This window comes from Lontra canadensis, unplaced genomic scaffold (genome assembly GCF_010015895.1).
Source record: "Lontra canadensis isolate GAN:19392208 unplaced genomic scaffold, GSC_riverotter_1.0 scaffold66, whole genome shotgun sequence".
Classification (NCBI taxonomy): Eukaryota; Metazoa; Chordata; class Mammalia; order Carnivora; family Mustelidae; genus Lontra; species Lontra canadensis.
In genome coordinates this window covers 5,456,789-5,481,699 of record NW_022631060.1, presented here as the reverse complement: position 1 = coordinate 5,481,699, position 24,911 = coordinate 5,456,789, and the positions used below count along the sequence as shown (strand labels likewise).

The 24,911-nt window shown below is 58.7% G+C and overlaps 4 protein-coding genes across 7 annotated transcripts; 2 read left to right on the top strand and 2 right to left on the bottom strand.

Moving 5' to 3' along the window:
• Positions 1 to 907: 907 nt before the first annotated feature.
• Positions 908 to 5,147, top strand: FIBP (FGF1 intracellular binding protein). The gene is made up of 10 exons (XM_032879497.1): positions 908 to 1,077; positions 1,267 to 1,465; positions 1,662 to 1,788; positions 2,875 to 2,975; positions 3,443 to 3,576; positions 3,905 to 4,013; positions 4,090 to 4,153; positions 4,418 to 4,504; positions 4,593 to 4,690; positions 5,022 to 5,147. Exons 1-10 carry the CDS (start codon positions 993 to 995, stop codon positions 5,089 to 5,091), a joined length of 1,074 nt encoding a protein of 357 aa, XP_032735388.1. The 5' UTR covers positions 908 to 992; the 3' UTR covers positions 5,092 to 5,147.
• Positions 5,148 to 5,321: 174 nt separating this feature from the next.
• CTSW (cathepsin W) lies at positions 5,322 to 8,829 on the bottom strand. The gene is made up of 10 exons (XM_032879496.1): positions 8,679 to 8,829; positions 8,297 to 8,381; positions 7,318 to 7,431; positions 6,770 to 6,927; positions 6,563 to 6,659; positions 6,402 to 6,482; positions 6,177 to 6,302; positions 5,914 to 5,978; positions 5,637 to 5,840; positions 5,322 to 5,556 (listed from the first exon to the last, which is right to left on the bottom strand). Exons 1-10 carry the CDS (start codon positions 8,775 to 8,777, stop codon positions 5,446 to 5,448), a joined length of 1,140 nt encoding a protein of 379 aa, XP_032735387.1. The 5' UTR covers positions 8,778 to 8,829; the 3' UTR covers positions 5,322 to 5,445.
• Positions 8,830 to 12,429: 3,600 nt separating this feature from the next.
• On the top strand, positions 12,430 to 18,576 carry EFEMP2 (EGF containing fibulin extracellular matrix protein 2). The gene is made up of 11 exons (XM_032879493.1): positions 12,430 to 12,583; positions 12,915 to 13,032; positions 13,262 to 13,310; positions 13,916 to 14,122; positions 14,590 to 14,712; positions 14,926 to 15,042; positions 15,195 to 15,314; positions 16,582 to 16,701; positions 16,790 to 16,916; positions 17,170 to 17,365; positions 18,272 to 18,576. Exons 2-11 carry the CDS (start codon positions 12,922 to 12,924, stop codon positions 18,431 to 18,433), a joined length of 1,332 nt encoding a protein of 443 aa, XP_032735384.1. The 5' UTR covers positions 12,430 to 12,583; positions 12,915 to 12,921; the 3' UTR covers positions 18,434 to 18,576.
• Positions 16,633 to 24,797, bottom strand: MUS81 (MUS81 structure-specific endonuclease subunit). Of its 4 annotated transcripts, XM_032879485.1 has the most exons (16): positions 24,388 to 24,791; positions 24,160 to 24,289; positions 23,848 to 23,930; positions 23,200 to 23,298; positions 23,014 to 23,082; positions 22,764 to 22,849; positions 22,101 to 22,241; positions 21,812 to 21,907; positions 21,592 to 21,713; positions 21,393 to 21,490; positions 20,773 to 20,889; positions 20,579 to 20,674; positions 20,266 to 20,394; positions 20,088 to 20,191; positions 19,522 to 19,605; positions 19,252 to 19,434 (listed from the first exon to the last, which is right to left on the bottom strand). In XM_032879485.1, the coding sequence occupies exons 1-16, from the start codon at positions 24,520 to 24,522 to the stop codon at positions 19,368 to 19,370; spliced, it is 1,656 nt and encodes a 551-aa protein (XP_032735376.1). In that variant the 5' UTR covers positions 24,523 to 24,791; the 3' UTR covers positions 19,252 to 19,367. The 4 variants fall into 4 exon arrangements, 2 of the variants coding, with proteins under 2 accessions (XP_032735376.1, XP_032735377.1); XR_004385201.1 differs by lacking the exons at positions 19,252 to 19,434; positions 19,522 to 19,605 and adding an exon at positions 16,633 to 16,713 and having other exon boundaries at positions 20,266 to 20,282; positions 24,388 to 24,797; XM_032879486.1 differs by lacking the exon at positions 21,812 to 21,907.
• Between the last annotated feature and the right edge of the window lie 114 nt (positions 24,798 to 24,911).

Here is a 24,911-nt window from a genome sequence, read left to right as displayed (position 1 = left end):
GAAGAGATGTAGGCAGAGAGATAAGTAAGAACACTGTGTCAATGGGCAAGGTAGAACTCTGCAGGAGGACTGGGCTGGGACAGTGCCAGTAGGGGTGGAGAGGACAAAACATCGTAGAAATATTCAGGAGGCAAATCAGTAGAACTGAACGTGAAGAATGAGGACTCCGGGAGAAAGTCCACGGTTCTGGCCTGAGAACTGGGTGAATGTTGGGACTGTCACTGAGATAGGAACGCAGGAAAGAAACAGATTGGAAAGAGGGCGGTCTAGCTTTTGAGGAGCCTGTAGGGTAGACAGTGTAGAAAGAGGAGCATATAGGCAGTCCTCCTGACTTGGACTCCAGCCAGAGCTCTGAGCTGCAGAGTAAGAGAAGTCATTATTAGTGCGGGGAGGGTGGAGGGAGGTGTTAGGGAGTGTTAGGGAGTGAGGGAGTTAAAACCATGGGAGCAGGTGCCCCACGCCCAGATGAGGTTCTCAGCCGCAGAATGGAGTGAGAGGCTTCCAGCAAGGGCCCTTGGAGATTAAGTCAAACATATTTTTTGCAGAGAAAAGATTTAGGACAGAAACCTGTGAAACCCCTACATTTAAGATACACATCAAAGTAGGGAGGAGAAAGTGGGAGAAAAGCCAGAAGGAAGTGTGGGGGAAGGTTGCCGGCGCAGGGGAGACTGTCCGTCGACCTCGACTCCCGAAGTCTTCCTGCAAACTGGGCCAGGACGAGAGTGAGGGTTGGTAGGGCGGCGTGGAGGCGGGGGGGGGGGGGGGGTAGGGACAAGGAGCCTGGGATTGCCCCTCCCGCTAGGAGGAGGTGCTACTCTTCTTGGCCGCTTCTGCCCCTACCCTCCCTGTCCCGGAAGTGGTCCATCTCTGGCTCCGGGTGCCCGGAGCCGAATCTCGGCGCTCCCGGAAGTAGCCTGCAGGCGGCGCGCCCGGCCCGGGCCGTGCTCGCTCCGAACGGGGTGCTGCGGCTGCGCCCGGGTCCGGGCGTCGCCATGACCAGCGAGCTGGACATCTTCGTGGGGAACACGACCCTCATCGACGAGGACGTGTATCGCCTCTGGCTGGATGGTTACTCGGGTGTGTGGGGGGCCGTCTGCGGGGCGGGTCAGGAGAAGCGGTTGTTTGGGATGGGAGGTGGGGGGCCAGGACTCGGGTCGTTTGGGGAAGTGGGCTGGAGTGAGGGATGTTTAGTAGGAGTCGGACTTGGGATCCCCCGAGGGCCTGGGGGTTCACGGAGCGGGCTTAAAGCTAGCGCCCACTCCCCAGTGAGCGACGCGGTGGCCCTGAGGGTGCGCTCGGGAATCCTGGAGCAGACGGGCGCCACGGCAGCGGTGCTGCAGAGCGACACCATGGACCACTACCGTACTTTCCACATGCTCGAGCGCCTGCTGCACGCACCGCCTAAGCTGTTGCACCAGCTCATCTTCCAGATCCCGCCCTCCCGACAGGCGCTGCTCATCGAGAGGTGGGACGCCAACCTGTCTGACCATATACGCATTTTGCAGGGCGAAACCGAGGCCCGGGTTGGGACGGGACGTAATTACACACGGTCTGAGAAAGTTGTGACTGGGAGGAGCCAAACCTAGGTCCTGCCGGCCCCCCCCCCCCCCCCCGTTTCCCTCCTATGTGGAAAGTCAGTGGTGTCCTCTGCCTCCACGCAGGTACTATGCTTTTGACGAGGCCTTTGTGCGGGAGGTCCTGGGCAAGAAGCTGTCTAAGGGCACCAAGAAAGACCTGGACGACATCAGCACCAAAACAGGCATCACCCTCAAGAGCTGCAGGAGACAAGTGGGCGCCGCAACCCCGTCCCCCAACACAACATCCCATGTCTTCACTCCAACCCTTTGGTCGTTGCCCCAGCTCCATTTTCCTTTCCCACCTCTGACTGTGGCAGGGGCTTCATACCCAGTCTCTTGTCCCTTGTTTTGCTCTTCCAAAGCATCTCCTACTCCCTGGCGGGAGCTGCTCTTTCAGAAGCTCAAATCTGACCACAGCTTTCCCCTCCTCGTGAACTTTAATTGGCTTTCCCACTCCATCCTGGGTAGTAGCCACACCTCCTGGCCTTGACCTTCATGCTCTTCTGTGATCTGGTCTCTTGCCAGCCTTCTCAGCTTATATTTCTCCAGCACCTGGCTTTCTTTTTGTTCCTGCCACTCCTCCCTGGAGGGTGTACTATTCTTGGTCTCATCTGCCCTCTTGAAATACAAAGCAGAGGGTCAGATTGGACATTCTCCACAAGGCTCTTTGGTGGCCCAGAAGGGAGAAGCAACCTTTCTGGGCCTTTAGTATTTCTTCTCTCTGTCTTTTGTGTACTCCTTCTGTACAGCTTAGCATTTGCTCTTTTTTTTTTTTTTTTTTTTACTTCCTGGATCTTAGCCAGGAGGGTCAGTTCCAGCATGAACTCATGAAGGGCTGGAAAGCATGATATAAAATAAGGGGAATTCAGAGGTAGGAGTGAGTAAACATTTATCCAGGGCAAGATGCTTGAATCGATAACAGGTATTAGCAGTTAATAGTTTACTGAAGAATACCACATGCTGGGGCGCCTGGGCGGCTCAGTGGGTTAAGCCTCTCCTTTTGGCTCAGGTCATGATCCTGGGGTCCTGGGATCGAGTCCTGCATTGTGCTCTCTCTCTGCTCGGGAGGGAGCCTGCTTCCCTTCCCCTCTCTCTGCCTGCCTCTCTGCCTACTTGTGATCTTGTCTGTCAAATGGATAAATAAAATCTTTAAAAAAAAAAAAAGAATACTACATGCTAAGTTAGCATCTGTTGACTGGTTAGATGCATAGGTGAGGGAGGGATGTTCAGTAATCGCTTTATCAGATGACCAGCCTCTGATCAGTCCTCCCTCCCTCCTCCCCTAACTGCCCTGCAGTTTGACAACTTTAAGCGAGTCTTCAAGGTGGTGGAGGAGATGCGGGGCTCCCTGGTGGACAACATTCAGCAACACTTCCTCCTGTCTGACCGGTTGGCCAGGTGAGGGGCCAGCCAAGGAGCCAGCCATCTCCCCTTCCTGCTCGCTCCTTCCTTGGGCCATGAGGCAGGTCCACCTTCCCCACTCCCACCCACTTGACCCCCTGGCTGTATTGGGCAGTGGCTCTCCTATTCCCGGTCTGTGCTTTGGATCAGACTGGCTGTTTACCAGGGGGGGGGGGCTGTCGCATGTAAAGCCTGTGGTGCAGCCCCTGGGGCTTAGGAAGGGCTCAGTAAATGGTAACTGTTATCCTCAGGTCTCCCCCCCCCCCCCCCTTAGGAGACCTGGGCTGAATCCTTCTCTTTACACATACAGGGAGGCCCAGAGAGAAGTGGCTTGAAGCATGTCACATAGTGAGCTGGGGCAGAGACAGGCCAGAAATCAGATGCCCCAGCCAATGTCACAGGTGGGAGTTGCTCCCTAAAAAGGAATTTGAAACCCTGACAGGCCCACTCTCCCATCTTTGCAGGGACTACGCGGCCATCGTCTTCTTTGCCAACAACCGCTTCGAGACAGGGAAGAAAAAACTGCAGTATCTGAGCTTTGGCGACTTTGCCTACTGTGCTGAGCTCATGATCCAGAACTGGACCCTCGGAGCCGTCGGTGAGGCCCCCACTCACCCAGCTGCCCAGACACCTCCCCACCCTCCCAGGGCCTGTGTCCCCACCAGCAGTTTCTCCTGCAGGCCCCGGTTTCCAGCGACCTTTCTTCACGCAGCCATTGCTACTCATAGTCCTGTGTCCCCCTGCACAGCTCATCTGCAGACAGAGTGCCCGCCACTGATTTGTGGCCTGGGGCAAGTGACTCTGCCTTTCTGACACTTCCTTTTCTGTCTCACGGGGGTGTGCTGAGGGGGCAGGTGAGGAAGGCTTGGGATATCACTGGAGGCGTTTTTACCCCTATCACAATTCCCTTGCTGGGCCTTCCCCAGACTCCCAGGTGGATGATATGGACGTGGATCTAGACAAGGAGTTTCTCCAGGACTTGAAGGAGCTCAAAATGCTTGTGGCTGACAAGGACCTTCTGGACCTACACAAGAGGTGACCCTGGGGGGTCCTCGGGCCGGGGCGCGAGAGGGGGCCCAGGCACCTCCAGACTTACCCTGTCTCCCTGCAGCCTGGTGTGTACTGCCCTTCGGGGAAAGCTTGGTGTCTTCTCTGAGATGGAAGCCAACTTCAAGGTCTGTGGCCCAATCCGGCCTCTGTCCCTTGGACATCTTCAGCCTCACTGCACTGTCCCCAGCTCTGCTCATTCCGGAGATTGACCGGCGGGTAGCCCTGCTCCTCTCCCTACCCACCTCGGGCAGCAGGGAACACACTGGGGAGTTGTTGGCTTGAGGGAGGGAGGTAGATTTGGGGAGGGGCCTGCCCCCTCCTCCAGCCTCTGGGCTCAGCCTGCAGCCTCTGGGACAGAAGGCAGAACTCCCAGGCTATCTGCCCCACAGAATCTGTCCCGGGGACTGGTGAATGTGGCTGCCAAGCTGACCCATAATAAGGATGTCCGAGACCTGTTTGTGGACCTCGTGGAGAAGGTGAGCTGTCCTGCCCTGCTGCCCTCTGATCCCCAGCCTGGCCTGTCCCTGGGCTGTACTGGTACTAGATATTTCCTTGGGCCCACAGTTCGTGGAACCCTGCCGTTCTGACCACTGGCCACTGAGTGATGTGCGGCTCTTCTTGAATCAGTATTCGGCGTCCGTCCACTCCCTGGATGGCTTCCGGTGAGAGAGCCCAGGCTTCCTTTCCAGCTTGGCCTTGCTGTAGCCAGCCTCCTGCCAGGGCCTAGCCCTCCTACAGACTCAGGGTTCTGTCTTTTGCCCTAGGGGTGGAAGTCTCTGTGTGGGCCACCCCACCTAGAGACTGGGACCTGACCTTGGGCAGGGTCCTGAACCTCTCCACACCTCAGTTTCCCTCGTAGAATGGGAGGATGATGATGATAATGAGCATAAGAGCAGTGTGAGGAGGGAGGGAGCGCTTAGGTGTATGAAGCTCTTGGAGCAGCATCCATGGTGGAGACTCAGGCGATGGCCACTGTCACTGTTTCCGTTGCAGGCACCAGGCCCTCTGGGACCGCTACATGGGCACCCTCCGTGGCTGCCTCCTGCGCCTCTATCATGACTGAGGTCCCCTCCCGCCGCCCTGCCCGAACTGACAATAAAGCTGCCACGACTTTGGAGGAGGCTGTGCACAGGAGTGTGCGTGGGTACGCGCACACCTGTCTCAGCATCCCGGTGACTGTGCATAGGGATGTTTGGGGACAGGGGGCCCCACAGAGCCTAGGATGTGTCAGAGTGTGGGGTGTCTGTGCTCTGCTGACCCATTTCCCCACCCCAGCTGAGTTCACATGGAAGGCAAGGAGCTCATCTTGGTTTATTCAAGCCATAGCAAGATCAGGAGGATGGGCAAAAGCCTTTGGTGGGGCCAACGAGGAGGCAGCGGGCATAGTGGGAGAGGGCTGAAGCTCGGCGGCACAGGCTCAGCGAGGGCAGGACACTGGGGCCTTCTTCCCCTGTAGGTCCACGCGGGCTGTGAGCGGGAACTTGGTGATGCCGCACGTATTACTCCCACGATGCAGCCGGAAATAGCCCTAGGAAGTCAAGGGGACATGGGGCCAGAAGTAGGGGAGAGGCCTGACCTGCCCTGTCCCCTCGGGAAGATCACACTCACCTCCTCACCCCATTCAGCACCCCAGGAGTTCTTCAGGATCCAGTATGGGATTGGGCGGTGAGGATGAAGCCGGGAATGGCCTCCCTTTGCCCTCCTCCTCTCCGTTGAGTTGGTCTTCCCAAAACCCACAAGCAGGACAGAATGGTTCACAAGGTAGGGGTCACAGGTGGCAGGTGTGGCCTTGATCACACCCTTCTTGTATTGCTGCAGAGGCAGAGGAGCTCAGTCTGGGGCCACCCCGCCTAGGTGCCCCTCCCCCTTCCTGACCCTCTCCCACCTGCAGTAGCTTCATGTTGATGGTCACGGTGATGGGGCCATGGGCGGCCAGGTACTGGGCGATCGCTGAGGGGCAGAAGGTGCCATTAGGCCCTGCTTCCCGTGTGCCCCCTGCTCTTGGCTCTTGGTCCCCCCCCCCACGACCCCCACCACTCTGTGCCTCCATCTCTGTCTCTAGCCCAGTCTTTTTGCCTCTATCCTGGTCTGTCTGTCCGTCCCTGTCATCCTTTCCCCAGGCCTGCCCACGTCCCCCCTCTGCCGCACTCTGCTCATTGTTCTGTAGCATGATGAAGTCCTGGATCCAGGCCACCTTCTTGTAGTTACTGGCCAGACACTTATGGCGTTTGAGGCTCCCCCGGAATGGGTAGTCCTTTTCGCTGGCCAGCCCACCTGGAGATAAGTAAGGCCAGGGCGGAGGCTCAGGGCCTGAACATCCCTCCCCCGCCAGCCCCACCCCTGCCCCCCAAAGCTGACTAGAGAGGCACTCACTGTTGTTGAGGACAGTTACGAATGCGTCCCAGACGAAGCCACCCTTGCAGCCGTCCCCGCAGCGGTTGCAGTCGAGCAGCTCTGGCACAAGAAAGGATGGCGTGGGCTGACTGCACCCCCCATTCTCTCCCCCATCACATGCCCCCCTCTTTCAGCCATACCCTGCACGGAGACTTGCACAGACCGGTTGTATCTGATGCGCCACAGTGCCTCGATGTTGCCCGCGGCAGCCATGGCCCAGCAGCAGTTGCAGTTTCCCTGGCCGGGAGGGGGGCAGTGGGAAGGTGTCCGGGCCTCACCCCTCACCCCCCCCCCACCCCCCGCTCCCGTGCCACTGAGGCTGGACTGGGCCAGATGGGGGTGGATACCTGCTGCTTGATGGGTGACTTGACGCCCTTCAACTTGCGCCAGTCGCAGCTAGGGGGCACTGACTCCACCACCACTTCAGACCCCACCTTTCTGCCCACACCAGGAGTCTCTCCAGGTGTTATCTTCTGGTGCCCATGGAGCTGCTCAAACTCCTCCTCTGGGGGATGGACAGGGCCACCAGGGTCACAGTGTTGACCCCTTTCCCCCATACTGTGCCTTTCCCGCTCCAGCCATCCACACTCGGGGTTGAGTCCCCATAACACCCAGGGAGGCAGGCGCCTAAGAGGGTATCAAGGCCCAGAGAGAAGCCAAGTTACTTCCTGGGACACATTCCCCTGCACTTGCTGCCTCCACCCTGAGCTGGACTAGGACTCAGACCCGGCCCTGCTTTTGTGATTTGGGGCAAGCCAGCAGGCCTCTGGTCCTCAGAGTCCCTCTCTCTGGGAGGTGAAAGCTGTAGTTCAGCCCTGTGCATCGGCCAGTATCCCCGGAGAAGTCTCGGCCTCCCCACCTACCACCTAGGTAGGGTCCAGGAAGCATCCAGTACCTGTGAGGTCACTGAATGGAGTCATCCCGAACTCGGCCGTGCCCAAGTCTTCTGCTTCCATCTTCCGAGCCTGGGCTAGGTTGTGTGCAAAGATCTCCAGGCGACGAGCATACTCTGGAGCAAAAGGTGGTGGTTCTCGGCAGCCTCCCAAGCCCCCAGAGGCAGGAAGTGGCTGCTGGCTGAGCACCCTCCCACTCACACCACCCAGGTGAACACTGGCTCCTTTCTTGTGGCCACTGCAGGCCCCATTGCAGACAACTGGGCCAAGGAAGTGGCTCCCCAGCCCCTCTAGGGTTGGGTTTTCCCCAGAGGCAGTAAAGGGGACATCTTTGCCCACCCACAGGGAAGACAAGTAAAGGGTCTGAAGGCAGAGTGACTCAGAACGGAAAGGTGGTCAGAGACTGGCTTCCTGCCAGGTCGTTCTCTGCCCCCTCCCACACCTGCCCCACACCTCTGACGGCAGGGTCTGAGCTGGAACTTGATGAAGGTGGGGAAGGATAGGGGCTTATGGGTCCATGACATGGGCAGCCTGGGCTGGAACTTAAGCCCAGACATCCCCCGCCCACCCCGTGAAGATGAGACCCAGAGGACAGGAGCAGGGCTGGGACCTCATGGACATGGAGAGCGAGTCCCCAGCTTGGGGACAAGATGAGTATCTTTGGTGTTTCTGAATGAACTCATGAGTAGATGGTAATTGGCCTGCTGCGTGGAGTGACAAGAAAATGGCTGTGGAAGTGGCAGATTCTCTGGGACTGGGGTGGACCCCAGTAGCTGCTTCCTGCCCTCCAACTTCATAGCAAAGAATGATCATGGCCCTCTTTGTGCATTTAGGAAACCAGGGAGGATACCCCTAGCCCTACCAGTTGTCTTGCTGAATGGCTTTGGCCCAGCCCATTCCCCACCCTGAATCTTGGTTTCCTCATCTATTAAATGGGAGAAGGGGAGGGGGTAAACTGGGGATGTACATGCCCTGTGATACCTTTGGGGTTTGAGTAACTCCGGTCGTATTGGGCGCGGAACAACTCGAAGACCTGTTTCAGCTTCAGGAAGTCGGGATCTAGGTCCTGAGAAGGAACCAAGGGGATGGGGGGGGGGGGGTTGGTAGAGAGCAGGTGAGGAGTCATTGCTGGGACCAGACCTCGCCTTCCAGCCTTTCAGGGCTCGGGCTAGGGGACCAGTTGCTTAGCCTGCTCTGTCCCCCTGTGTTAGCTTGGGCCGCATGGCATCATGTCAGTCCCCTCTCCAGCCTCAGTTGCTCTCTCTGAGAAATGGGAATAAAGCCAGTTGTTTCTGAGAGGATGAGCCCCAGGTAGGAGCCTTGCAGAGGGAGGAGCATAGGAAGCAAGGAGAGCGGCACTTACCTTCTCCCAGAGGGAGTCCTTGATGTCTTGAGTCAGGCCTGCCACCAACAGGGCCAGGAGACAGGAGAGGTAGACGGTTGGTGCCATGGTGTAGGCCATAGTGCTGTAGGCGAGAGAGAGCAGGGAGCAGGAAGCTGTGCTAACCAAGCTGGAGGGGCTGAGAGGGCGGAGCTGGAGAAACCACCACGGAGAAACCCGGTTGTGAGAGGGAGGTGGACCCCTGGATCACAAGAGCTGCCTCCGGCCTTCAGGCTTTTGTCCTCTACAGCCCTCAGCCCACCTGTTGCCCACTATGCCTTGTTCTTCAGTCAGCAGAGCCCGTCTGCCCACCCTGTCCTGGGCAAGTCTAGGGATACAGATGAATCAGTCAGTCCTTAAGGAAACAGGAATAGACAGATCCAAAGTGAGCAGTTGCCATGTGTGGCCGTCAGTGTCATGAAGTCCAGGGGCTACAGGGGCCCTCAGGCCTCTAACCCTGGGTGCGGCTGAAGGGTAGTCATTGCCCCCTGGGGGAAGCACTCTTACTCATCCTGGGAAACGAAGTCAGCTCAAGGGTCATCCTCCAAGAAGCCTACCCTGCTCCCTGTCCTCTGGTGGAACCTGTGGCCCCTCGAGCCTCTGTTGTGCCTCTGCCCACTTGGTTTCTGCGTCTCAGCCACACTAGAAGCATCTGATGCACCTGCGTCCTCAGCACCCAGGCCAGCACTGGGCCCGGAGCAGCCTTGATGTGTGTCTGTAGACCTCACAATTGGTTGTCATGGTTGTTTTGTTTTGTTTAGTATTTTTTTATGATTTTTTTATTTATTTGACAGCACAAGTAGGGGGAGCCGGGGGCAGAGGGAAAAGGAGAAGCAGGCTCCCCGCTGAGCTAGGAGCCAGCATGGGGCTGGATCCCGGGATCCTGACCTGAGCCAAAGGCAGATGCTTAACTATCTGAACCAGCCAAAGGCAGATGCTTAACTATCTGAACCACCCAGGTGCCCGGGTTGTCACGGGTTTTCAACAGTAAAGTTCAGAGGCTGGGGCACAGTAAGCGGCAGCTACTGCCGCTTCCTGTTCCTCGTTCTTCTCACAGTATGGCAGTGGGGGTGAGGGGGTTGGGTGGACCTGAGGGGCCAGACTGAGTGCAAAAGGGATGAGGACAGGGAAAGTCAGGGTACTGGAGGTCAAGAGAAGCACTGCAAGGAGGCAATGCCAAGTGGTGGGCGTACGCATGCCTAACAGTGCCAAGACTCAAAAATGGAGTTGCCAACTGTGTACCCAGTCATTCCCCTCCGGGCCTCACGCCCTCATCTCTAAGTGGCAACAATTCCTTTGCGAGGAACGACTGTGGGCACCTTTGACCCCGGCTGACACAGAAGAGGTATTCAAATGGTGGGTCCTGGGCAGAGAGCCCGGGGACTCTTGGAAGCAGAGTGACTTGAGTTCAGATCCTGTCCTTAGCACTTTGGCTGTTCCTGGACAAATCTCAGCCTCTTTCACCCGTGAAACAGGGTGATAACAGCACCCCTTCACTGGCTTGGCAGGAGGATTTCATGAAATGCATGCTGGTACCTGGGAAGGTTACACCTTGACAACCAAGAACTATTATTTTTATTATTTTTTTAAAATAACAGCTTTATTGAAACATAATTTACAGGACATAAAATTCAGCCTTTTAAAAGTATACAGTTCAGGCACCTGGGTGGCTCAGCTGGTAAAGCAACTGCTTTCAGCTCAGGTCATGATCCTGGAGTCCCAGGATTGAGTCCCACATCAGGATCCCTGCTCAGCGGGGAGTCTGCTTCTCCCTCTGACCCTCTCCCCTCTCTCTCTCAAGTAAATAAATAAAATCTCTTAAAAAAACAAAAGTATAGAATTCACTGGAGTTCAGTCAAAGAGCACGTGATTGTGGTCTTGAGGTTGTGAGTTTGAGCCCCATGTGAGATAACTTAAGTAAATTAAAAAAAAAAACAAAAACAAAAAAACCCTTGATACAATTCAGTAGTTTTAGTGTATTTGCACGACTGGACAATCCACACCGCCATCTGATTTCGGAGTATTTTCATCACTCCAAAAGAAACCCCATGTCCATTGGGAGCCGCCCTCTAGTCCCCCGCCTTCCCCTGGCAAACACTAATCTAATTGGTCTCCTAGGTTTGTCTATTCTAGATGTGTCCTATAAATGGAATATGACGATGTTTGTGTCTGGCTTCTTCCACCTAGGGTAATATTTTCAAGATCCATCCCCATTTAGGCACACATCAGTATTTCATTCCTTTTTATGGCTGAATAATATTCCATCACATTACCATATTTTGTTTATCCATTCATCAATTAATGGACATTAGATTGTTTCTACATTTTGGTTCTTACCAACAGTGTTGCTATGAATGATGTATATGGATTTTTCCAGTGGACATATGTTTTCAATTCCCTTGAGTATATAAAAAAGAGTGAAGTTTCTGGGTCATGTACGGTAACATTTTGAGGTCCTGCCAAACTGTTTCAAAGAGGACCATTCCCACCCACAGTGTATGAGGGCTCCAATTTCGCCATATCCTCGCCAACACTTGTTATTGACTATCTTTTTGGTTTTAAAGAGCTATTATTTTTTAGCACCCTAGCCCCTGTGGCCCCCAGGATCTGGGGAGGGAGGGGCGTGCACTCTCCGATTTACCTTGAACCCCAAGGGCTAGACCTTAGGACCCATGTGCCCCCTCAGTACACCCTCTCCCTGGGTGGAGCTGCACTGGGGGCGACCGTGAAGATAAACAAGGGTGGGAAACGGAAGAGACCGCTCAGCAGTTCCCGCACTTCGTCTGCCCCCAGGCAGGAGATCCCGGGACACGCGGCTCTTTCCCGTCTGGCCCCGCCCTGAGACGTGGGCAGAAGAGGCCCCGCCCCTTCCTGGGAGCCAACTCCGCCCAAACTCCTCCCAGAAAGGCGCGCCTTCTGCTCGAGAGAGAAGGCAGACACCCCGAGGTTGGGGGGTGGGGGTGGGGACCCGTTTGGGAGGAGGGCGGGTAAGGCACTGGCACCGGACCCTGGCGTCCTGTACGCGCAAGCTCAGCCCTGCCTGCCTTCTCCGGGGCTTCCATTCATTCTGGGCCAAAAGGCAACTGCGGACCCCGTTCCCAAACTGTTGTAGTTTCGCGGACCGACTGTTGGGAGGAAGCCCATCTTCCAGTGAAGGGACCACCTGGCTGACAACCCTAGGGATGGAGGCGAGAAGGGACAGAGTTGGACAGTTTTGGGCCTGGGAGCGTCTTATCCTCTGGCGAGGGTGTGGGGACCGTGAATGAAATTTTGATAGTCCCAGAGTGACCGTCCGGGTGCACAGAATAAGATTCTGGGGGGCGGAGGGCGAGGATCTAGAAGCCCCAGGATTAGATGGGGTCCAGGTGCCCAGGATGACATTCTGGGAGGCGCAGAGTGTGGAGGCCCCAGCATTAACATGTGGTTGCCCAGGGTGGAATTCTAGGAGCCCAGATTAGATTGGGTCCAGGTGCGCAGGATGACATACTGGGGTGCGCAAAGTGAGGGCCTAGGGGCTCCCGGATGAGTCTGGGGCCCTGGCATCAAGGCCATACCCCCAGGATGGGGAGCTAGGGGGACCCTGGCCCTGCGCCGGGAGGCGGCTCCCGGCAGCGCCGCGGGGGACCGGGTGGGGGCCTGCGGCTGGCCGGGGGCGGAGAAGCGGGGGGTCGGGGTCCCTCCCCCTGGCGCGGGCTCAGGAATCCGCCGAGGGGCGGGCGGAGGCGCCGGGGTGGGCCGCGCCGCGGCGGGCGGGCGGACGGGCGGGGGGCGCTTCCTGGGGCCGCGCGTCCAGGGAGCTGCGCCGTCCGCCCGTCCGTCTGTCCGCAGGCACTGCCCGAACCACCGAGCCGCCGGAGACGCGGGCCGCGGGGGCGTCGCGGGCTCAAGTGAGTGGCGGTCCGTGGGGGGAGGGCGCGAGCCGGAGTCTCGGCGGAGTCGGCGTCAGCGCAGAGCCGAGAGGCCCGCGCTCCTCGGCCCGCGCCACTGGGGGACCGGGCGGGGGCGGGGCGGCTCGGGACGGGTGGGCCCAGAATCCCGGCCTGCGGGAGGAGTGGGCCCTCGGCCCTGGGAAGCTCCGGGACCCCAAGCCCGGTCCCGAGCGGGAGGCGGCTGGGGCCGGGGTTCTGAGTCCTGGTAGGGGGAATGGGGGGAGGTGCGTGGCAGAAGCGTCCTGACCCCCCCTTCCCCCACTATCCCTCCACCACCACCACCTCCCAGCCCCAGGATGCTCCCCTTCGCCTCCTGCCTCCCCGGGTCTCTACTGCTCTGGGCGCTGTTGCTGCTGCTTTTGGGGGCAGCGTCTCCCCAGGATTCGGAGGAGCCGGACAGCTACACGGTGGGGACAGTGGGGCCGCTGGCCTGGGATGGGCTGGGTAGGGACACAGAGACCAGGATCCTGGGGTGGCTGCTGCGGGGGAAGACTCTCCCCTCCCCTGCTTGGTGAAGCGGCTGAGGGCCATTGTTTGGAGCAGGCTGGGAGGGTGTCCAGGCTCAGGCCCTGATCCTGGCCCGATCATTTGAAGGGGACTGGGGATGACTGCTAGTCATCTCTGGTCCCTTTGTAGGAATGCACAGATGGCTATGAGTGGGACCCCGACAGCCAGCACTGCCGGGGTGAGTGTGCTTGGGGGACTGACCCACCCCCAGGAACTGGGAAAGGGATTGGCACCTTAGTTCCAAGAACAGCATTGGGGAGCCCTGACCTGTCCTCTGCGCAGCTTGGCTTGGCAGAGGCCAGCTCTGATTCTCTGGGGGCCAGCTCAGCCAGGGGTGGAGAAGCCATGCAGGCCCCTCCCTCTCCGAGAAACCCAGGACACCCTGCCCCCACCCCTCAGTAGGCCGGAGAGCAACAGGGCACTGCCCAGAGACGCTGGGTCTTGGATACCTCTGACTACTTTCCTATCAAGCTTTGTCCCATCATGTCCTGGGAGGGCAGTGTCTGTGGGGTGGGGGAAAAGAGGCCTGTACGTCACTCTTGGGCTGAGCCAGGGCCAGGGCTTTGGGGAGGAGTAGAGACCCTCTTAGGGACAAGAGTATGGGGGTGCCTATGTGAGCAAGCAGGCCTCGGGGAGGGGTCCTGAGCAGGCTACCTTAGCTGAGAGAGGAAAGGCCTTGCCTGGGCCACACAGCTTATAGAAGGCCGAGCTGGGCTCCTGCCTGCCACCCACTTCCCGGCCAGCCCGAGAGACTGGCTGTGCCCAGCAGGCCCCTCTCTGCAGATGTCAACGAGTGCCTGACCATCCCTGAGGCCTGCAAGGGGGAGATGAAATGCATCAACCACTATGGGGGCTACTTGTGCCTGCCCCGCTCAGCTGCCGTCATCAATGACCTGCATGGCGAGGGACCGCCACCACCAGTGCCTCCCGCTGAACACCCCAACCCCTGCATACCAGGCTACGAACCTGACGAGCAAGAGCGCTGTGTGGGTGAGTGAGGATCCCCTTGGCTCCAGGGTTTTCAGTCCTCCCACCAGGCGTCACTGCATCTTAACGACTCAGACCACAGTTGCTCCCTTGCTCAAAGGCAGGGGCTAGCCGGATTGCCCTCCAGATCCTCACTTTGTGTGGGGCCTGCCACCGGTGGTCCCAGCTCGTCCCACTGCTCCAGCCAGCACCTGGAGCCCCCTTCTCAGTTGCTGGAGACCCACTGCCAGAGCTCTCCTTCTCAGCTTCTGCCCCCTTCCCTCTTCCTGATCTGGACCCCACCCCCGGCTGCCATGAGCCTTGGAGGAAGGCCCTGGAGTCAGCACTCCTGGGAGTCTGGGCAAGGTCCTCTCCTGGTGGCTCCCAGGCTGACGGACAGCCCCCGATCTGTGTCCTCCCCGTGAGGAGGTGTCAGTCACGTTGGGTGGTGCGTGGGCTCCTGGGCGGGGGCTGAGTGGTGTCTCCTACAGACGTGGACGAGTGTGCCCAGGCCTTGCACGACTGCCGCCCCAGCCAGGATTGCCATAACCTGCCCGGCTCCTACCAGTGCACCTGCCCTGATGGCTACCGCAAGATTGGGCCTGAATGTGTCGGTGAGTCCAGAAAGAGCGTCTCTAGTCCCTGCCCCATGCCCTTGGCCCGGCTCTCACCCTAGCACCAGACCCCCTGTGCCGGCCCACCGTCAGGCTCGGCCCTCGTCCCCTGCCACCTCTGCCTTCCCGTCACTGGTCATGGGACTGCGAGGGTCTGTGAGTGAGTACCCGCCGACCAGTGCCCTCTGCCCCCTCCCCCGACCTCCCTCCTAGATATAGACGAGTGCCGCTACCGCTACTGCCAGCACCGCTGCGTCAACCTGCCCGGCTCCTTTCGCTGCCAGTGCGAGCCAGGCTTCCAGCTGGGGCCCAACAACCGCTCCTGTGTAGGTGAGGCTGGGCCAGGCTAGGCTCCTCGGTCCCTGGGCGGGGCGGGATGGGGGCGCCGGAGCTCTCTTTCTGACCAGCCTGGGGAAAGTGGGCGCTCTGGGCAGCTCTTTGGCTTCCACCCCTCCTGTTTTTTTTTGCCCCTGAACCCCCAGATGTGAATGAGTGTGACATGGGGGCTCCATGTGAGCAACGCTGCTTCAATTCCTATGGGACCTTCCTGTGTCGCTGCAACCAGGGCTATGAGCTACATCGGGACGGCTTCTCCTGCAATGGTGAGAGCTCCCCGCACCATCCTCCGTGGGGCTTCTCCAAGGGGCTCCCAGGCCCCATGTCGTGCTGGGTTTCTTTCCTGCCACACAGCCCTCCATTTGATGTCTCCCGCACCCACATACCTCCTCTGTATTCTGTGCCTGGCTGATTCCCGGTACCTGCACACCAGCCTACCAGAACTCCCAGCCTGGGGTGGGGTTGGGGGGAAGGCATGGGGTGGGAGGAACACGAGGGAGCACGGAAGCTCATTGGGGAGGCTGACAAAGGATGTGGGTGCTCCCCTCTTTGGGAGTCAAGTGGACGCGCATTCAAATTCTGGACTAGGGCCCGCCACTCTTTTGAGCCCATTTTTTTCTGTAAAGTGGATTGTCTTGAGGATGAGGCGGGACATAACAAGACAGGCTTCATCAGGCCCCAAGCCACAATGTTTTAAAGTGAACTAGTGTTTGTTGAGAACCTTCCCTGTGTGGCCCATTTCCCTTACATACTTGGCCTTGTTTAATCCTGCCAGCAATCCTATGATGAAAGTATGAGTTTTTCCTTCCTCGGCAAAACGAGGATGGTAGTATCTCTCCCGAGGTTTGGGGGGAGGGTTGCTAAAAAAAAAAAAGTCATAAGCATAAAGTCCTTTAATGAAGAGAAGTTAAGTGACTCGGCCAAGGTCACACAGCTAGGGTGAGGTGGCACCAGGAGTCCACTCTGGACTTCTCACTCCTTGTCAGCCAGCCAGGAACTCTGTTTATGTTATGTTTTGCTGCTGTACGGGCCCCACTGGTGCCTGGCTCGGTGCTAGGCTGCATGAGGGGACCCAGAACGGGACCCGTGGCTCTTGCCTGTGAGCTCGTGGTTGGTGGGAGGGGACTGTGTGCTTAGGCTGGTTGTGGGTTGCAGGAATTTGGCAAGTTACTGGAAACTGTAACAGGCTGGGTCCTCAAGGCACATCTAGTCTAACCCACTCATTTTATTGACAGGGACTTTGAGGTTCCCCAGACTCGGTCAGGACTTAAAGCCAAGCCTCTAGATTCGCAGTGCTTCCATTCAGGACTGTCCGGCGGTGCTGGGGCAAAGAGCTCTGGGAGCTGGGTGGTCTGGGCAGAGCCTCCTTTGACTCCTCTGTCCCCGTACTGAGCTTTGAAGGTTTTGTCTCACCACCCCTCCGTCTTTCCATACCGAGCCCAACACAGGGCCGGGCTCTCTGTATAAACCTTTGTGGGACTGAACTGGGAGGACTGCCCTTGGTCCAGAGCCCTCATCCACACTGTCCCTCAGATATCGATGAGTGCAGCTACTCCAGTTACCTCTGCCAGTACCGCTGTGTCAATGAACCTGGCCGCTTCTCCTGCCACTGCCCGCAGGGCTATCAGCTGCTGGCCACGCGCCTCTGCCAAGGTATGGGTGGCCCCAGTGGGGCGGGTAGGGTGGTATCAGGGCCTAGTGGCCTGACATCTAGGTTCCAGCCCCTTTTCCCCTGACACAGACATTGATGAGTGTGAGTCGGGCGCACACCAGTGCTCTGAGGCCCAAACCTGTGTCAACTTCCACGGGGGCTACCGCTGCGTGGACACCAACCGCTGCGTGGAGCCCTATGTCCAGGTGTCTGACAAGTGAGTCATCGAGATGCCAGACCCCCCCCTTTGAAAACTGCAACTCCCAGAGGGCTCTGCGGCTGACGGGCCACCGTTTGGCCTGGCCAGTGCCTCAAGGGTCTATGGGAATTGTAGTCCTTCATGAGTAAACCATGCAAACTGTTCTGACAAGAGTGGGAGGATCCTTTGGGGGGATCCCTGTTTGTAGGGTGGGACCAGGTTCGGGATATGGGCTGGGACCTCATTTGTGTCTCCATTTCGGGGTCTCCAGTCGCTGCCTCTGTCCGGCCTCCAACCCTCTGTGCCGTGAGCAGCCCTCCTCCATCGTGCATCGCTACATGAGCATCACCTCAGAGCGCAGTGTGCCCGCGGATGTGTTCCAGATCCAAGCGACCTCTGTCTACCCTGGCGCCTACAATGCCTTTCAGATCCGTGCAGGAAACTCGCAGGGGGACTTCTACATTAGGGTAAGGCTTTCCCCTAACTGCACCCATCAACTAATATGCGTAATCCAAAACTGAATTCCAGGCAACCTTAAGTGAAAGAGTCCGCTATACCACCATGCCCCGCCTCTTCTCTCAAACCCCCCCCCCCCCCCCGGGAGGTGGAATTTCTGTAGAAAGGTAGGGGTATTCTAAATTCCCTCTGTACAAACTACAGGTTGTTAAATGCAATTCTGACCAGGCACTTGGACACTGGGGTTTGAGTCCCTGCACTGGTTTCCGTATGTGACCTCAATTTCTTCACCCTTAGAACAAGGCACTGGCATGGGACATGCCACTGGGACAAGGCACATGCCTGTCCAGGTAACAGACACAGCAGAGTCTGGGGAAGGCAAGCAAATGGAGCTGGGCCTTGGAGAGAGAGGCAGCAGGGGTTGGTGTGGGGTTTGGGGTCCAAGAACCCAGCTGGCTGCTGGTGGAGCTATTAGGAAGGAGGGGTCCAGGCCTGATTCACAATGAGAGGGGTCCGAGGGTTTATCTGATATCAGTCCTTGTTTTCTCTTTCTGAAATTGGATGCTCTGAAGGGAAGTCTGCCTGCTCCAGGTCACCAAAGGCCCCATCACTCCCAAGTCTTTCTTCTGGCCTTGAAGCGTCAGTTGGCTTTGGTCAGACAAAAGAACTAGATGGAAAGTGTGGGAAGAGCACCAGTGGGAGATTTCTGAGGGCGGGAGCCTAAGTGCACCAGAGGCAAGATGTCATGGGTATCACAGAGTCGGATGGGAGCCTGAGATCACGGCCTGACCGGCTCTCTACTTCACAGCCATCTGCTTGTGGGTTCAAGATATGGGACAGGGAGGTGATGCCAGGACAGGGTCCTGGCGTGTAGGTTGACGTGATCTACGTGTCCCCCCACCCACTGTGCCCTGCAGCAAATCAACAATGTCAGCGCCATGCTGGTCCTCGCCCGGCCCGTGACGGGCCCCCGGGAGTACGTGCTGGACCTCGAGATGGTCACCATGAACTCCCTCATGAGCTACCGGGCCAGCTCTGTACTGAGACTCACCGTCTTCGTGGGGGCCTACACTTTCTGAGGAGTGGGTGGGGGGACCCTCAGGGAGGGAGAGGCTTCCCGCAGCCAGAGAGCCTGGGGCTCAGGGATGTCTGTGCTCGCTGCAAGGGCAGATGCTGTTGTGAAGAGTAGAAAGAGAAAGGCAATAAAGGGAGAAAGAAGGAGTCCTGGTGGCTGAGGTGGGTGGGGAACACCGTAGTGAACCCCGGATGGGGGAAGGGGCCCGGCTGTGGGAGGTGGGCCAGTCACCCAAAATGGGGGGGATGTCTCTGTTCAGGCTCAGGGGGCCTACAGATAGGAGCTGGGAACTGCATCCCCAAGGCTGGGATTGGCCGACCATGCACATTAGAACCACTATGAGAAGGGAGGTAATAAGGCTGCAGACTTCAGGACCCAGCCCAGGAATTGGGGTTTGACTGGTTTGCGGGGGACCTGGGAAACCCCACTGTAGACAATGGAGGCCTTGGGTTTTACTCCCAGCTTGGCCTCAAACTATCAATTTGGCTAAACCCTAGTAGCTTCCGGTGCCTCAGTTTTCCAATCCATAAAAGGAGGCAGTTAGACCATGAGCACTTTCTAGACATTTCTTTTCCAAAATACAGAACCTGTTACTGAAGGAAATGTTACTTGATCGGGGAACTCTGAGGACATAAACTAGATTCAAAGTTGCAACGCCTCACTGACTCCATCTCCCTGGTAGTCTCAATGCTCCCCTAGGGAACCCCAGGGTCCTGAAGAGCTCAGTTTAAAAACCAGTGGACCTGCTGGTCTCCCCAGTTCCTGCCTGGATACTTCACAAGGCCCGTGGGGCCCAGCATCATCCCCATAAATACAGAAAGCTGCAAATACTTATATTTTTATTGTGGCCAACTAGATTCGGATTAAAAAGCTGGCTAGCCTGTGAAGGTGGGGGGTGGGGGTGTGTGGGCAGGCAGAGTCGGCCCTCGTGGCATAGCTCAGGTCAGGGGGCCGTAGCAGCAGTAGAGCTGGGACAAGGTCCTGCTCAGAGCGGGCCCCAGATTCCTGCACAAAGAGGCAGGGGAGGGTCAGGCCATGGGCCAGAGCGCCCCAGCCCTAACCCCTCCCCCCGGTTCTTTTCCTTGCTGTCACCTCTGCAGTTGGCCACACTTGATGGTGCTCAGCAGCATCTCCTGTTCCTTGGGGGTGGCACAGGCGTCATAGGCGGCCAGTAGGCTGGGGGTGGTGTGGGGGTGTTTGAGTTTCTAAAGCTTGACAATAGGGGATAGCTGGCCTGCTCCGGGCAGCTAGGCCACCATCGTGGGAGCCAGACAGAAGGAGTCAGGACTGTTGCCATACTTCCTGAGTCTGGAATTCAAGGCCCTCTTCCATCCAGCTCACCCTCCCTTCTTGGAGCTGCAAATGTTCTCACTTGGCCCCATCTTTATGGCCCAACCCCCTCCTCTAGAAGCCGCCTCTGCTGCACCCGGCGGAAGGTGTCCATCCCTCCTGGAGCCTCCCCTAGGTGCCTGAGATACCATCTGGTCCTAGCGGGCTCGGTCTGCCTTACTACCTGATCTCCGGGAACTCAGTCGGGTCTGTCCATCTCTGGGTCTGTCCAGCCCTGGCACAGCCAGACCCCGCCACAAGGCACTGGTAGAGCCAGGTAGGGCAGGGGCGGAGGACCCCCACCCCCCAAGAGCTCTGCGGGGGCCTACCTGGCGGGGGTGCTGTACTTGTCTACTATGGCGGCTGCCTTCTCCCCACTCACTCCGCGCACCTGCATCAGCTGCCGGGCGAAGACCTCGCGCACGGACTGGGCCTAGGCAGGGGGAGGACAGGGTCAGGAGTGGCCCAGGGCTGGGCCACATGAGGAGGAGTGGGCCGAGGCAGTACCTTGTTCTTGATGGCACCTGCGTTGAAGTCACTGAAGGTGAGGAGTGAGCACAGAGGATTTGGGGAGGGCCCCGGCCTTGATTCAGAGGCCTCGGAGGCTCCCCAGGGGCGACTGCTGAGGGTACGGCCCTGAGGGGAGAGGGAATTGAGGCCCGGACAGAGCTCTAGGGGACCACCCCCGGCCAGTCCTTGCCCAATCCTAGGCCTCAATGGGCCAGCCCGAACACCAGGCATCTTGCTCACTTCATTTCCTCAGGGGAGCCCAGGGCCCAGGGACTGGGGGGGGGGGACAGGGACAGGGGCACCCGCTCACCTGGTACAGTCTCTGGAGGCCCCGTGTCAACAGGGCCAGGTAGGCAGCTGACTCCTTGAGGTCTGCCGTGCGCTTCACAAAGAAGCCATCGATGACCTGGGAGAGAGGAGCCCACGCAGGAGAGGAAGGGGCTTCCCGGCTGGAGCCGCGGACTACGGAGTCCCCGCCAGCCTGGCCTGGCCCTCCGGGCTCACCTGAGTGTTGGTGACAGCCTGCAGCAGCGTGCTCTCAGGAAGGCTGAGGTGGTCCGCTGAGCCGTGCTCCTCTACCAGGTACACTCGGTGGCCCAGGCCACAGCGCTTTAACCGGAACTGGGGAGGGACACAAGGTTGGGGGGGGTCAGGTGCCAGCTGTCAATCTTGTCACACTCAAAATTGTCACCAGTCCACCTCTTCGTCTTCCCTAGCTTTTCTGCCTGTCTCGGGGCCTCCACCTTTGCTCACGCTGTTACCGTTGTCGGGAAGAGCCTCCCATCATCTCTGAATGACGGGCATTCTCCCACGCACTCGGCCCACACGGCCTCTCTGTGCGACCAGCCCAGCAGCCAGTACCCAGACTGAGCCGCTTTGCTTCCACTCCTGGAGGTCTGGGTCTTGTTTATCCTGGACCGTGGGCACTGGCCGCCTGTGCGCCTACTGTGCGCCCTACTGTGCGCCCAGAGGGGCCCAAGAGCTCTGATCTTGGAGCTGGCTGTGTGCAGCTTTAATGGGGGTATGAGTATGGGAACTCTGCCTTGAAGCCAAACACCCCTGGGCTTCAGAGGGGCCCTAGAGCCGATAGGGAATGGGGAGCACGGGGAGGCCATTCTAGGAACCTTCTGCTCACGGAAGCGGCCATCTATGATGCTGCTACACAGGTCATCCAGCCGCTTGCGTTCCACGATGTGGTCCAGGACGAGCTCCCCGGGTCTTGCTGCCAGGAGACCAAGAAGGGTTCTGTTGGCTCCTATCCCCGTACCCCCCAACCCCCCAGGGCCCTGCCTCGGATACCTGCTCTTCGGTCCACACCCCTACCTGGGTCTCTGGGCCTGGTCTCTTGAGCCACCCACACGAAGTCCCCGACGTGCAGCTTGCGCACCATGTGGGGCACACGCAGACGCTGTAGCTCGAGGAGCAGCTCTGGCCTGTGCCCCGCCCTGGAGTTGTGAGACAGTTGGCCTAGATCAGGGCAGGCCCCTGCCACCCACCCCTGCCAGCATTGCCTCCTTTGCTCCTCCCCCTCCAGCCCCCTCACCCCTTGGCTTCGCTGGTATCCACACACAACAGCACCCTGTACTCTCCAGGCTCAAGCTCCAGGGGCGGCTGCTGGACACTCCCTTCACTGGCGCCACTACAAGGGGGAGGGGGACGTCGGCATGTCTGAGGCCAGGACACCGGAGCCAGGCAGCCCCCCCACACTGCCGCCCCTTGCAACCCAAGTGAGTGCGACAGCTCAGCTGGAGATGATGGAGAGAGGGCTGGCCTTGTTTCTGGGAGACCTCTGCCCCCCCCGACCCATGGCCCCCCTTCTCCCTCCTCCTCACAGTTTAGCAGAGGCCGCTCCTGGCACTTCTGGCTCCTCCCCAGGGGGCTCCTCTGACCTGATATCTATGTCCAGTGAGCTCAGGCCCTCTGACTCAGCCAGCTTCCGAGCGAGCTCCAGACCCTCCGCCGTCAGCGAGTACCTGATGAACACAGATCTCCCTTCTTCATTCACACCTGGCACGCCCTCCTGCCTGGCCCCAAACAAGTCACCCTGGCGACCCCTGCCCAAATAAGTCACCCGCGGGCTGTGTTCTCATTCCTCAGATAGCCTTCTTGGGACCTGCCCAGGGACGTGTCTCGGTCTGCAATAAGCACATCTCAGACACCCTGTCCCTCCTCTCCAGAGTGCTGCTCTTGCGTCTCTCCCCCACTAAATTCTAAGACGTGTCCAAATGCTGGGTCCTCAGCAAAGGCATTCTGCTCTTCCAGTAAAACCTGTGGCACCTCTCCTTGCCCCTGCCTAGTGCCTGGTCTCTCGGGTCCTCTCGGTACTCCCACGATATGGGCTCCTGCAAGTAAGGTCCTCCTTTCCCACACCCAATTCAACAGCACAAGGCCTGCAATTTGCTGGGTGACGGCAGGGCCCCACTCAGAACGTCATGCACGTTCTCCCCCCCAATGCCCAACACACACCTCCTGTCTCCCCCTGTAGTTGACCCCACCTGGCTGGCCGGTGTGACCTGAGAACAAGGTTTCTGTGCAGGAGGGAGCGGAGGGCTGGCCAGGGTCGAGTACTCCCAGGGGCCACCTGTCCATAGGGGAAGAGAGACCCTTAGAAAGCCCCTGGTGGTACCATAAGTCCAACTCTCTGGGCTCTAAGCCACCGCCTGCTCCCAAGAAGGGAAGTCCCTGGTGGGCTTAAGGTCTGACCCGCCACCACTCGGCTCCATCCTTTCCCTGCTCAGAGCTCACCCTGGGGGCTTTCTGGGCACACCCCTGCAGCAGCTCCTCCTTGGCTAGGAAGCCATGGCCACTAGGATTCTGTAACCAAGGCAGAAATGTAACTCAGATAGGGTCAGTGCTAGGGCCGACCTCCTCCAGGAGCCTCAGGCCCCAGTGCCTGGGTGCTCCTGCCTCCCAGGCTGGCCACGGGCTCACCAGGTGCTCCCTGTAGAGTAGCAGCAGGATCTCGCGGGCACCTGAGTGCCGAGCCGGCCAGTAGCTGCCTGAGCCCCCTGCTTTGGGCTGGGCTGGAAGCTGAAAGAATCACTGTGGCTTTGAACATGGAAACCAATCAGCCATTGTGGACTGAATCCCTGGCAGGGCCGAGGTTCAGGTCCTGTCTCAGCAGGCTACACGGCCCTGAATGAGTCCCTCAGCCGCCCCTCAGTTTCCCTGTCTAGAAATTGGGTCAGATGATGGTACAACTTGTAAGGCTGGGATGAGATGGTGGGAAGGTTGGAGGGGGGGTGGGCGTGGGGTGAGGGGTGTAATCTGCCTGACCTAGCCTCAGTTTTACCATTGGTTGGGGAACAGAGGTGGTAAGGCAAAAAAAGCCAATAATAGCAATCGTCATGACTTACTGGGCTTGGCCTAAATAGTCTGATTCTGGAACTCTCACCTGACTCTATTATCATTCAGTATCTCCATCTACAGAGAAGAGAACTAAGCACCAGAGTAAGTCATTTGCCCAAGGCCAGGCATCACTGGTGGCAGAAGTGGACCCAGGCCTGAAGTTCCCCCAGCCAGAAAATCTTACTCCTGGTGCTCCCACTTTCCTTTTCACTCCCCTTGCCCACGTCTCACTGGCATGGAAGCATCCTGGACTGTGGCAAAGGGTCCTTCCCGGGCTGGACTCTTCCCTCCAGATGAAGTTGGGGCATGGTCACCTGCGGCAACGGAAGAGAGTCAATGCCATGGAACCCAGCAGGAGGGAAGGTCTGGGACGCTGCCAGCTCATGTAGTAGGCGAGAGGGGTGAGGTTCTACTAGCCAGCCACTAACCTGAGGTCAAACAGCAACTTGGACATGAGTGGGGAACCTGAAGCTAACCCAGGTGGTTACGGAGGCTACGCCTGGGGAGAGGCTCAGGGCCACCGACCCTGACTCTAGCGCTCACCGCCTGATGCTTCGTGCTGCTGCAGCCGCTGGTCCAGCATATGGCAGAGTCTGTCTCCGAAGTGCTGAAGGATCTTAGCTTCCTTGCCGCTGCGCAGAGGCAGAGGGTACCGCCGGAGGGAGCGCAGCGCCTGGCGGGGGTAGGGGTACCGTACCAGGTCAGGGCGGGCCTGGCTGTCTGGCTCCGCCCGCACCTGCCCGCACCTGTCCGCCTCGAGCCCGGACGCACCTTCTGAAACACGAATTGCGTGCGGCGGCCCCTACTGGCTGCCTCGTCCCGCCATTCGGTTAGCCAGCGTACGAAGAGCGGGTTGGGGCAAACCGGCAGCGGGCGTTTCCGGCCCAGGCGGACCGGCGCTGCCATGAGCCTCAGGCAGGGTCCTCTGGCGCCTCGCGCCGACCCAACTGGGACGCCTCCAGTTCTGAAGACGGGATTCGAACACCTGACTCGGGAGGGTGAGGGCGGGACCTCTCCAATCACGTGGCCCCACGCAGGGCACTAACTAGAGAAGAGCCTCCTGCTGCCCTCCCCGCCCCCGCACTACTCTAAGCGGTTGGTGCCGAGCGCTTTCTCTGCGGCCTTTCACCCTCTCGCCCCTCCCGTCCCAAACCAGTCAAAAGGACGGGCCCCACCCATACCCTCCCGCCCCCAGCCTTGTCCCGCCCCTTCCTCCCAACCCAGTTCCGAGAGCCGGGGTGGCGGGGTGGGGGGGGGGGTGTCCTCTTTGTGCGGAGACAGAAAGGCCGACAGCG